This window comes from Dama dama, chromosome 5 (assembly GCF_033118175.1).
Source record: "Dama dama isolate Ldn47 chromosome 5, ASM3311817v1, whole genome shotgun sequence".
Lineage (NCBI taxonomy): Eukaryota > Metazoa > Chordata > Mammalia > Artiodactyla > Cervidae > Dama > Dama dama.
Window position 1 is genome coordinate 56,192,608 of NC_083685.1, and position 11,833 is coordinate 56,204,440.

Genomic DNA, 11,833 nt, shown 5'->3' on the forward strand with positions numbered 1-11,833 from the left:
ACAATACCCCAGTCCTCTATAGACAGCTTAATCCAGCTGGTGTTAGGTCTTCTATCCAAGGTTGAAATACTCAGATACTCATGAACTATTTGTTGAAATGAATTTAAACAGGAATAACTATTGCATCCTCAGTAAAAAGGAAATAAGAATAAAATCATGATGTTTTTCTATTTCCCATTCTCTTGGATATTTGAGAATGTGTCAGTTGGGTCTATAATTGTGTTTTTGTATTGCTAAAACTAGTATTTTCAAGACAATTTGCATTTTGGGGTATTCATTTGCAAAAACAATTTTTATAGAACCTCATATGATTTCAGTTGGTTTGGAAGCAATTCTGAAAATGTAAAGAAACTGTTTTTTAAACAACCTTCTTTAGTTTTACTCTAAAATTGCATCCAGCTTTATGTGTATTGGATGTGTAAAATCCCATGTATCTCTTCACATCTCATGCACAGAGCTACATGAAAAAGTTTTATGACTATGTGAAGAGCAGCCCAAGGTACCAGTGTCTTATCACCTGGGAAGCCAGAGGGACCTGCCTTTAGTTCACCATTAGTGGTAAAAACAAACATAAAAGAAAAATGATCATGAAAACATATACTCCCCTAGTTAGGCAAACTTGTGTGCATGCGTGTGTCTTAAGTCATTCAGTCCTGTCAGACTCTGCTTTGGACTATAGTCTGCCAAGCCTCTCTGCCCATGGGATTTCCCAGGCAAGAATACTGGGTTGCCATTTCCTTCTCCAGGGGATTTTCATTATCCAGGGATCAAACCTGTGTCTCCTGCATTATAAGTGGCCCTTGGCAAACTTAGTTCTATGCATTTTCTAGATACAGAAATTGAATTTGAACAGTACAATAAAGTATGCAGTATAATTTTTATATCTGAAATCAAGACACCAAACCACTATCTTCAGAAATCCAGACTTACTGGTAAACTATGCAAGTGATTCCTAAGTATGTCATTCTTTACCAAAAATTCAAACTTTAACTGATCTTTTCAAAATCATTGTAATCTTATAATATTTCAGAAGCAGAAGCTGTCCACCTATATTTGGCAGTTTTAATATGTAACTACAAAGCTGATTGAATGCCTGAGAGTTCCAGTGTAAAGAGCATGCTGATGAAAGAGCTGATAATGGGTTTGTTGCCTTTCATTGTTAATTTCTCATGCCATTGTATTTCATTAGAATTAGAATCTTTCTGCTAAAGCTGAGGTCAGGACAATTTCAGGCAGAGCTGGGAGATCTGATCTACTTAAGGAGCAGGACAAAGGCATCAGGGGACACGGTGTACTAACCTTGTGTAAAAACTCGCGTGCTCTCATTTCCAAGGCCAGTGTTGATAATGAAGCCGTGCACCGGTCTTCTGGTCACTTCATACTTTTGGAGCCTGTGGGAACTGTCCCAATCCTCTGTCTTCAGAGACCTGCTGGTGATCAGGAAGGCCACATGCCCAGGGGGAAGGTGTTTCAAGGCCAGGGCATCTCTGTTGAAGGCAGTCTGGGAGAACCTGTTGTCGAGAGAGTTTCTTACGTGAATCCACATTACCTGAGGTCTGTGTGTCTCCACAGCAGTGTTTGGGAAGACATAGAAATCAGCATGAGTGCCATCCATCACAGTCAAGAAGAATCTGTCTTCAGTGGCCTCACTGCCATCATGCCAGTAGCAAACCAAGTTCTCGTTCAGGTCCCGTTGGGTGAAGGTGGTCACAGGATGACTGCCATTATACAAAATCCTGCCATGGATGGGGACCTCAGTGATGGTAAAGAGGAGGAGGTCATCTGGGGTGTCCTTGTCTTCTGCTGTCAACTCGAAGGGAGTAATGCATTTTCTTTCCCCTTCTTGCAATATCAGTTTGTGGATGGTCATGATAGGTTTCTTATTATTCACATCCATGATGAAGATCCTGAAGGTTTGAAACACGGGATTATGTTCATCAGCCTCTTGAAACTCAAAGCTGTCCATCTTTATCTCATCATTCGAAGTGCAAACATAGACTATCTTGTTGCCAGCCAACTGCCGCTGAGTGAAAGAGGTAATGGGCTCCCCAGGGTGGTCAGAGATTTCCAAGTGTCCCAGGCTAGGAGCCCGTGTGATGCTGAAGTGCAGCTGTTCATCAAAGCTGTTGATGTCATTGGTGCTAAGCAGATCTGTGGTGAGGGTCACTCTGCCACCTTCTGTCAAGGTGACCCCTTTGCTAACCACCTCAGGGAAGAAGACCCTGTCTAAGCTACCAATGATGATGTTGAAAGAGCGGTCTAGCAAAGGGTTAATCCCATCAGTCACATCAAACTTGATAAGGTCACGAAGCCCTTGGCCTGTGTGGGTGTAACAGATGAGGCCTCGGTCAATCTCACCCTGGGTGAAGTTCATTCCCAGGGTGAGGTTGTTCCTCACTTCCCCTCTGGGTTTTCTCAGTCGCTGTAGAAGCCCTTGTTGAGGCCCAGAGCGGAGGATAAAACGGAGGCTCTTATCATCTGAGTCGAGATCTGTGGCTTTGAGGACCCGACTGGTGATGACCCCAGTGTGGCCAGTCTCGACTTTCAGCCCGTTGTTGATGGTCAGCCGAGGGGTTTCATCGTCCACCAGGACCACCACAACGGGCACCGTCCTGTGGGTGGCGTGCTTGCCGTCACTCAGCCAGACCTCAAAACTGTCCTCTGCACTCTCAGAGTCATCATGCTCATACACAATGGTGGAGGCCTCCTGAATCTCCTGTAAGGTGAAGCTACGGACGGGCTGGCTCTCTGTGGCCAGCTGCTGTATAATTCGCCCATGCCGAGGGAGGGCTGTGAGCTGAAAGTGAAGCTCGTTTGGTGGCAGGTCAGCATCGGCTCCATTGAGCAGTGGGGTGTCTATGACAATGCTCATTCCCTCTAATACCACAAACTCACGGGCAAAAAGTTCAGGCTGCTCATCATTGGTGGGTAAGATCATTATAGGAAAGAGGACCTTTGGGGAGAAGTTGATGCCATCAGAGCAATAAAAGGTGAATTGATCTTTTTGTGGTTCTACCCCCTTATGGATACTCTGTACATAGTTGATATGGCTTAGCTGGACATCTCTGATGGAGAAAGCACTGATGGGATAACCAGCTCGGGTCTCTACTGATCCGGGAGCTGGTGTCATATTTTCCAGGTAGCCAGAGACTGGCTGACCAGTTACTGTACAGAGAATTTCATCTTGGGGAGTGTCTGCATCTTCGATGCTGAGATGTTGTAAGGTCAAGGCACCCTTCCCACCTTCATGGACAATGTAAGGCTCCCTGATCAAGACCTTGGGGGCCACATTGTTGACGGGCAGCACAACCACTTGAACCTGCACTTCTTCCACTGTGCTGTCTCCCATCATCTGCTGATCAGAATCCTTGGAGAGGGCAAGCCTGAAGGCATCATGCTGCTTCTGGAATCCAACTTCCCCTCCTGTGTGGACATAGACTACTGTCCCACTGATGAGGTCCTCTTGGGTGAACCGTTCTGTGGGTAAACCATTCACCAGAATAGTGCCCAATTTGGGGCTGTCTTCCACAGTGAAAGAGACCATCAAGTCACCTGTGTCCTTTTGACCATGGATGATGTCCATGGTGATCTCAGTGGCTGTATTTTCTAGTACATCTATGGACACATCTAATAATGAGTTACCTATAATAGAGATCCTGGGACTTTTGTCAGCTGCTGTGGGATGCACAGAAATCTGGACAGTGATAGGTATGTGATGTACCTTGTCACTTACCTCCAGATGGAAGGTATCACTGGTGGCCTGGTTTCTGTGGTTCTGATAAGAGATACTCCCATTAACAATATCAGCTTGCGTGAAATATTCCCCTGGGACCATACCTTTTTTTAAGTACTGCAAATGTCCGTGTTGGGGACCCCAAACTAATATGAAGACAATCTGGTCGATGTCTGTGTCAGGGTCTGAAACATCCAGCTCATTACTGCTGAGGATGAAACTCTCTCCTTCTAAGACAGTAAAGCCTCTGTTGGTGACTTGGGGAGGCTGGTTGTCCACAGGCTTCAGGAATAATGTGAATGTGCCAGGTACACTATTTCCTGCAGCATCCTCCACCTGGTAGGTGAACTGCACAATCCGTGGTACAATACCCAGCTTCTTCCGGGGAGGCTGGTAGGCAACTTCATGGTGATTTACCTGGGCCTGGGTGAAGCGCACAATGGGTGTGTCTGGTGAAGTGGTGAGCACAATTTCTCCAGTCCGGATTTGGTGGTTGCCATCTGTGTCAGTAGGGGGCATCAGTAGGGAGTACCACAGGTGCTGGTCATCTGAATCCCGGTCAATATATTGGAGGAATTTCTTCTGGAAGTGAGTGAGTTGGTATTGCTGCACGGTCATTTCTAGGGTAGTTCCTGGAAACAGCTCTGGACTCTGCAGATCCACTGGTTGGACTCTGATGGTGAAGAAATGTTGCTTGGATAGATTGGGTGGGTCATGGTCATCCTGCACGTGGAAAGTTATCTGGGCCATTATGGATTGAGGACCAAGGGGTCCAAGATGGCGGTAGAAGAGTCTCCCTTCCACTATGTCTTGTTGAAGCCATTCAGTCACCACCTTCTCATAAAGTCCTTCCTTTCCCACGTAATACCAGCCTTCATCTTCAGGAGCCTGAGGTGGTTCCGACCGCCGCAGCAGCATCTCCCCCAGGTGCTGACTTGAGCTGGAGGAACCGGGAGTCAGATCCCCCCCTCTTTCTCCCTCTTCTCCTTCCAGAGGCTGGTCCTCTAGCACAAAGTGGATGGTCGAGTCCTCAGAGTCAACATCTGTCGCACTCAGGACAAAGGGGGAGATCTGGACCACCTGCCCTTCGGTCACTGAGAGCCCGATGTTGGCAGTGACCATTGGCGGTTCATCATCAACAGGGATGATGGCGAGAGGGAAGAGGAATTCCACCTGGTGGTGCCCACTCTCCATCCGGAAGACGATGTTGTCACTGTAGGTGTCGCTGCCATCATGCTGGTACACCACTCGCCCTGCTGCCAGGTCTGTTGGCGTGAAATGCTTGCACCCTGCTGGCGCCCCAAGCACGACCAGCTCCCCATGTCTCAAGCCCCTGATGGCAGACACTTTCACCTCTCCCAGGTGATCACTATCACTGATCTGAAGGCTGTGGGCGCTGGAGAGGGGCCTTGACTGACCTTCAAAAAGTAGTAGTCCCCGGTCATAGTTAGCCACCGGGGCCAGGCTGTTCAGGGGTTTTACGACCACCATAAAGGTAAAGGGGTCCGAGGTGGCACCATCTGCATCCACCACCTCCATCTCCAGTTGGAAGAGGTGCTCCGCATCCGATTTCTCCGTAGGAGGCTGATAAGCAATTTTCAGTTCCCGCAGCTCCTGCTGGCTGAAGAACGACACTGGAAGGCCTAGGGGGTCGTCAGTGCTGACCACGTAGCCCTGGTGCTCCGGCCGGGTGATGGGAGCATTGAGAATGTTGAAGACCAGGTCATCGGCATTAGACTCCTTGTCCTCCGCAGCCAGGGTGTCGGGCGTCAGGGAGGTCAGCAGGAACTGATGGACCTCCAGCATCATCGGAGCTGCGAGGCTGGGCCTGGGCGCCGTGTTCTCGGATCCCTCGCGGATCCTCACCAGTAGCTGGAAATGCTCTCGGAGCAGCAACTCCCCTGACTCAGCTCCTGGGTCCCCTGGCCCTAGCAGCTCCGCCACCATGGGCACATAGTCCCGGTTGGGCGAGGGGGCGGTGGAGGTGTGCTGGTAGCGCGCGCCAGCCCGGATAAAAGCCTCGCAGTCTATGGCCTTGGCCCTGGGGAGAGGGGTCCCCGTGGCATCCACCAAACGCCCATACTTGGGCAGCGGGCCACCCTCGGGGGGAACAGGGGTGAGCCGGCACCTGCGGGTGGCCGCGGTCCCGGGCTCCGGGGAGGCAAAGGCCAGCACTCTCCTGTCAATGGCGTGGCTCCAGCCGCGCAGCTTCTCCACCGCCAAAGGCCGGTTGCGCGTCACCAGCGTCAGCCGGTGGAAGACCACGTCTACCGCGAGCATGAAGGGCAGCGCGAGGGTGGAAGTCCCGGCGTCGTAGCGCAGCTGCAGCCTCACCCGCGCGCGTCCGGGACTGCGGGCGCCCCAGTGAGTGTACCGGACCTGGCGGGGCCCGAAGGCGCAGGGGAAGCGGCGCGGGGAGAGCGCGCCGTGGCGCGGCGGCAGGGCATCCAGCACCGTCACCTCGCAGCGGTCCCCCGGCTGCACTCGAATCACCAGGTCCCGGAGCGGGTCGAGCCAAAGCGAGCGGCCCACGGGTACCCGGAGCCCGGGGTTGGCGATCAGGATGCTGGGGCCGTCGGGGCTACTGCGACCGAGGGCGCCCCAGGTGGGCAGGTAGGGCGCCCGAGGGGGCTCAGCCTCCGGCGAGGGTGTCTGTCCCTGCAGGGCAGGGCAGCTCAGGAGCAGGTAGGCGAACGCGGCGGCGAGCTGCCGGGGCGTCCCAGCGGGACGCGGAGAAGTGCCAGCCATGGGACCGTGGCGCTGGGCTGCCTGGAGGGTATCCTGTCTTCAGAGTCGCCCGTTCAGCAGCAGGTGCAGGCGGTGGAGACGGTGGCTGCTGTCCACTCTGGAGCGGGTGAGCGGACTCAACAAGAGCCTTCAAGGGGCTGCGCTTCAGCTGCAGCAGGTAAAAGCAGCGGGGGGGTGGATGGGGAGTGCCGGTGGGAGGGTGGGGGGAAGGGGCGCAGCCTCCTCTGCTCCTCCCCTTCTCCAGTCTGTCCATTGCAGGCACCAGGCGTTGTCCAGATGTGCCCCAGCGCTCGGAGACCTAGGAGCGTGCAGGAGCACTCCCCTCTGCCCCTTGGTACCTTTACCCAGGGTATCTTACCGACCCTCGAGCCTGGAGGGAGGGGTGCCCGGCCACCGTGCAACCCTGGGCTGCCAGCCTCCGACCAGTCGGTCCGGATACTCTCCTTCCCGGGCGGCTCAACGGGATTGTCCTCCAGGGCCGGAGACGGTGAACATCGCCGGGTCAGTTCTGCTCCTGTGAGACACTGCGCTCCCGCGGTCCATTCATCCAGGCTACGGTCTTTCTGAGAGTGGGGAGAAACCCCATTCCTCTTCCTTACCGCTGACAAGAGTGCATTTTCCAGCCAAACCTGAGTCTCACTTCGGACATAAAAGATGCTAGTGGGAGCTATTTTGCAAATAGGATTTTCTAGCTGTCTGCCTGATAAAGGAGCTTATTTCGGATCCTGTGATTCCTTGCTTACAAAATAACACCGACATTTCTCCTTCTCAGTTTTGAGGGGAAGAGCACCAGCATCTGACTGGTGAACAGCTTTTAACTTGTTTCTAGTCAGTGGGTCTCATGTACCACACAACTGGATGGACCGGATGGCTTTTATTTTCTTAGAGTGTGATTTCCATATCTGATCAACAGTGACTGCCTGTGAGTTTATTAGATATGCTATTTCCTAATTACTTTCTTTGTAGAAAAATATATCGTAGCCAGAGGGGAGGATGTCAAGAGAAACAGTAACAGAAAATGCTTAACACTTGGATCAATTTCTGTGAATTAACCTATTCAACATCTGTAATGGAATTTGGCTTTCAGATGAGGGATGCCTACCCTCCCTGGTGTGGGGTTAGGTTCTTAGCCTCATACTCATGTTTTAAGTATCAGAGGTGTCCCTTTAGCCACAGTGTGGAGTAATTTCTTCCTATAAATAAAATGTGATTTTTAGAAAGCAATTAATGTAAATGCGAGAGAGACCTATTGATGATGGAGAAATAGATGCAGCTAAAACTGTACTGATAAAAATGGCTTTAAGGGGAATTTAAATCTGTATAATGTCATCCTTAAATTATTATTTTGATTTTTTTTACAATTTTTTTTAACAGCCTGTTTTATTCACTTGAGCAGCAGCAGCAACAACTGACTGACTCCCAGAGCAGGAATAAACTGCTAGTGGATTGAAATAGTTAATTTTCTCCCTAAATATTTAATTTAACCAACCAGTGACATGTTATGGGTCTATATAATCCACCAAAGTAGAATACTACTTAACACATAGATTTGTTCATATAACAAAACTTTAAGAGATGGTAAGATTTGAAACAATATACGCTAGCCTAATTATACAGAGCTACTCTGGTGTGTCTGGAAAGTATTATTAAGAATATTTTAAATTGAACACGGGTCAAATTTCACTGTAAATGAAAGGGGCATTTTATTTTATAAAGCTCCTACCTTGTCCAAATTTTTTAAAAATAATAAAACTCTCATTTGTCTTCATATATTAAATTTTACCAAGTGAATATTCTTGTGTGAGTGTAATTTTGATTCCCATTCAAGCATCACTCAATCTGGGCAACTATCTTGTTCATGTGCTATTATCATTATAGGCAGAGATGGGTGGGCAGTTGAGCTGACAGTTAAACTATGTTGATGTTTTTGTCCTTGGATCTGCCCCCTCCAGCTAACATTCCTTTTCTTCTCCTTCACTATGAAGCTTCTTGAAGGTGGTACTTTTTCTTCTTGTGTTTTGTTTGTTTTTGCTTACTATCTCCATTTCATAACCTCCTACCAACTCCCTCTTAGCATGCTTTCATTTCAACAAAACTCCTGCTAAGGTCATTAGTAATCTAGATGGAAAAATCCAATAGCCATGGTTGGTATTGTCCATTTGCCATACCCTTCTGGTTTTCCTCTTTCCTTTCCACTCAAATCCTAATTTTTCAAAAGTCTTTTTTCTATGCTCCCCAAGCCATATTAAATCTCTGCAATTATACATTTACAGACCATTTGATTAAGATCTGTCTTTCCACTAGACTTTATGCTCCATGAGAGTGGGGAGTGTGCTCTGTTCACACCTGATACCTAATGCTATGCCCCCCACCCTGTAGAAGGTACGTGATAACCGTTTGTTGACTGAATGAATGAATAAAAGAAGGAAAGTCTCAGAATTAGTAACTGACATGCTATAAAGCCAAGTTGTTAGGTAGAAAAAACCCACTGCAAATGTAGGATCACTTCTTTCTTTCTGCTTCATACTATGACAGTTTATTAGAGGCTGGTGATTGTTCTGTTCAGAGGACATAAATTTGATTTCTAACCAACTATTTATTTTATTAGAGTTTTCTTTCCACAGGGCAATTTCAGTTATCCATATTGTATTTCTTTTATCTCTTACCTTCCCAAATTTCTCTTTTAAACCTGAGCTGCATTTCAAGTCTATATTAAGTGGGAAAGAAAAGAACTACAGCATATATATGTATATATATATATATAGAGAGAGAATCTAGAAGGATGGTACTGATGAACCTATTTGCGGGGCAGGAAGAGACGCTGACCTAGAGAATGGACTTGTGGACATGGGGCAGGGTTGGGGGGTAAGGAGAGATTGGGACAAATGGAGAGTGTAGCACTGACATATATACACTACCGTACGTACAATAGCTAGTGGGAGGCTGCCGTATAACACAGGGATCTCAGCTCCGTGCTCAGTGATGGCCTGAGAAGACTGGGATGGGGGAGTGGAGGGAGGCTCAGAAGGGAGGGGATACATTTATTCATACAGCTGAATTATTTTATTGTACTGCAGAAACGAGCACAACACAACATTGTAGAGCAATTATAAAGAAACAGAAAAGAAAAGAACTACAGACTGTGTGCTATGCTGGTGGTTTTCATTTGCCCTATGTCATTGGATTCTTTTGGAACCCTGCAAGGTGGCTATGTGTCTTATTTTTAATTTATCTGTAATGATAGACCCCATCTCATACAGCTATTGTAAACATTAAATAGATTACTGCACATAAAAAGCTTTGAATAGTACCTGGCACACAGTGTTCAATAATGAAGTTACTATTACAATTACAGATGAGAAATGGAGATTTACAGGAGTTAAGCAGGAAAATTTTACCTTGTAAATTAATTCAACTATCACTAAAAGTTGTCCTACTTTTAGTAGGACATGTGAGACGATGTGAGAGGAGTCCTCACATGCCCCTGTCACCCCAGGATACTTTCTGCCATGCCCACTCCATTAATAATTGGCTCTGCCTGAAGTTCGTAAATGGTATTTAATAGGTCACAGAAAAGAGACTATATATGCAAATATTGTCCTTGTGCTTTGGCAGGGAGACAATCCATTTTCAGTAAAGTCACATCCAACTTCAGGAGAAATGACTGAGACCAGGTGGAAGGCTGAGCCTCACGAACTAGGAAGTTCCACACCGGTATCTCTGCTTCCCATTCAAGGCTAACGGAGCCCAGTTATTCAATCTAATCTTTGTTGAAACTGCTTTTTCTCTACTAACTGGAGAAATAAAAGGGCCTAAACCCTAAATTTTGCAAGATGAATGCCTCACCACAGTAAAACCTAGCCAGAGGCTTTCCTCTAGTCGACCTTGGGGCCAACAATGGATTCTTGGACATTAAAGAACATGTTCCAGTAAGGCAACAGATTAAAAAAAAATAACCCTCTCCTCCCCAAAACTTTAAAATGACTTCCATTGGCTGTGTAGGTCCTTTGTCATCTGCCAAGACAATAGCTTCAAGAGGGGTTAAGTATACAGTCTGGCATTGGCCAAGCCAACTTTGCCCCCTATTACATATGGAGTTAATTGGCATCTATATTCCTATTGGTCCCTCCCAACCTGAAGAATGCAGCAGCCACGGCTCCGCCTCAATGGCTGTATCCCAGGACCACGTCTTCCTTTGCATGATGGACAAGGGTCTCCCTGCCTTGCAGGACGGCACTGTTTTCTGTGCCTCTGTATACTACAGGGTGTTCTTAAAGGCAGGCTCCACCCAGTTGGGCTACCCAACGGCAGTAGCCACACAGCTTGTATCAGAGATGTGATGCAGCTCTCATTCACTTAAACTCACCCAATAAATACTGCCGCTGTTGTTGTTTAGTTGCTCAGTCGTGTCCGACTCTTTGTGACCCCATGAACTGCAGCACGCCAGGCTTCCCTGTCCATCACCATCTCCCTGGAGCTTGTTCAAACTCATGTCTATTGAGTCAGTAATGCCATCCAACCGTCTCATCCTCTGTTGCCCCCTTCTCCTCCTGCCTTCAATCTTTCCCAGCATCAGGGTCTTTTCCAATGAGTCAGCATCAGGTGGCCAAAGTATTGGAGCTTCAGCTTCAGCATCAGTCCTTCCAATGAATATTCAGGACTGATTTCCTTTAGGATGGACTGGTTGGATCTCCTTGCAGTCCAAGGACTCTTAAGAGTCTTTTTCAACACCACAGTTCAAAAACATCAATTCTTTGGTGCTCAGCTTTCTTTATAGTCCAACTCTCACATCCATACATGACTACTGGAAAAATCATAGCTTTGACTAGATGGACCTTTGTTGGCAAAGTAATGTCTCTGGTTTTTAATATGCTCTCTAGTGTTTGTCATAGCTTTTCTTTCAAGGCGCAATCGCCTTCTAATTTTGCAGCTGTAGTCAGCATCTGCAGTGATTTTGGAGCCCAAGAAAATAAAGTCTGTCACTGTTTCCATTGTTTCCTCACCTATGTGCCATGAAGTGATGGGACCAGATGCCATGATCTTTGTTTTTTGAATGTTGAGTTTTAAGCCAGCTTTTTCACTCTCCTCTTTCACCATCATCAAGAGACTCTTTAGTTCCTCTTTGCTTTCTGGTATAAGGGTGGTGTCCTCTGCATATCTGAGGTTATTGATATTTCTCCCAGTTATTGAAATTGATAGTGCTAGTTATGCTATTAATGTGAAGTCAGCACATTTGTGAACTGGATGGTATGGGGAAGGAGAGAGAAGAGGGGATTCAGAATATATTTTCCTGCTCTTCTGAGATTCCAGCTAATGTCTGGAAGAGAGCAGATGGTTCTGGCTCTCTCATGC

The 11,833-nt window shown here is 47.5% G+C and overlaps 1 protein-coding gene across 1 annotated transcript in view; it reads right to left on the reverse strand.

The window, feature by feature from the left end:
• The window catches only part of FREM3 (FRAS1 related extracellular matrix 3), a 102,727-nt gene extending 96,246 nt beyond the window's left edge, over positions 1–6,481 (reverse strand). The window contains exon 1 of the mRNA XM_061140713.1: positions 1,300–6,481. Coding sequence (XP_060996696.1) covers positions 1,300–6,481 — 5,182 coding nt within the window. The remainder of the gene's footprint in view (positions 1–1,299) is intronic.
• Between the last annotated feature and the right edge of the window lie 5,352 nt (positions 6,482–11,833).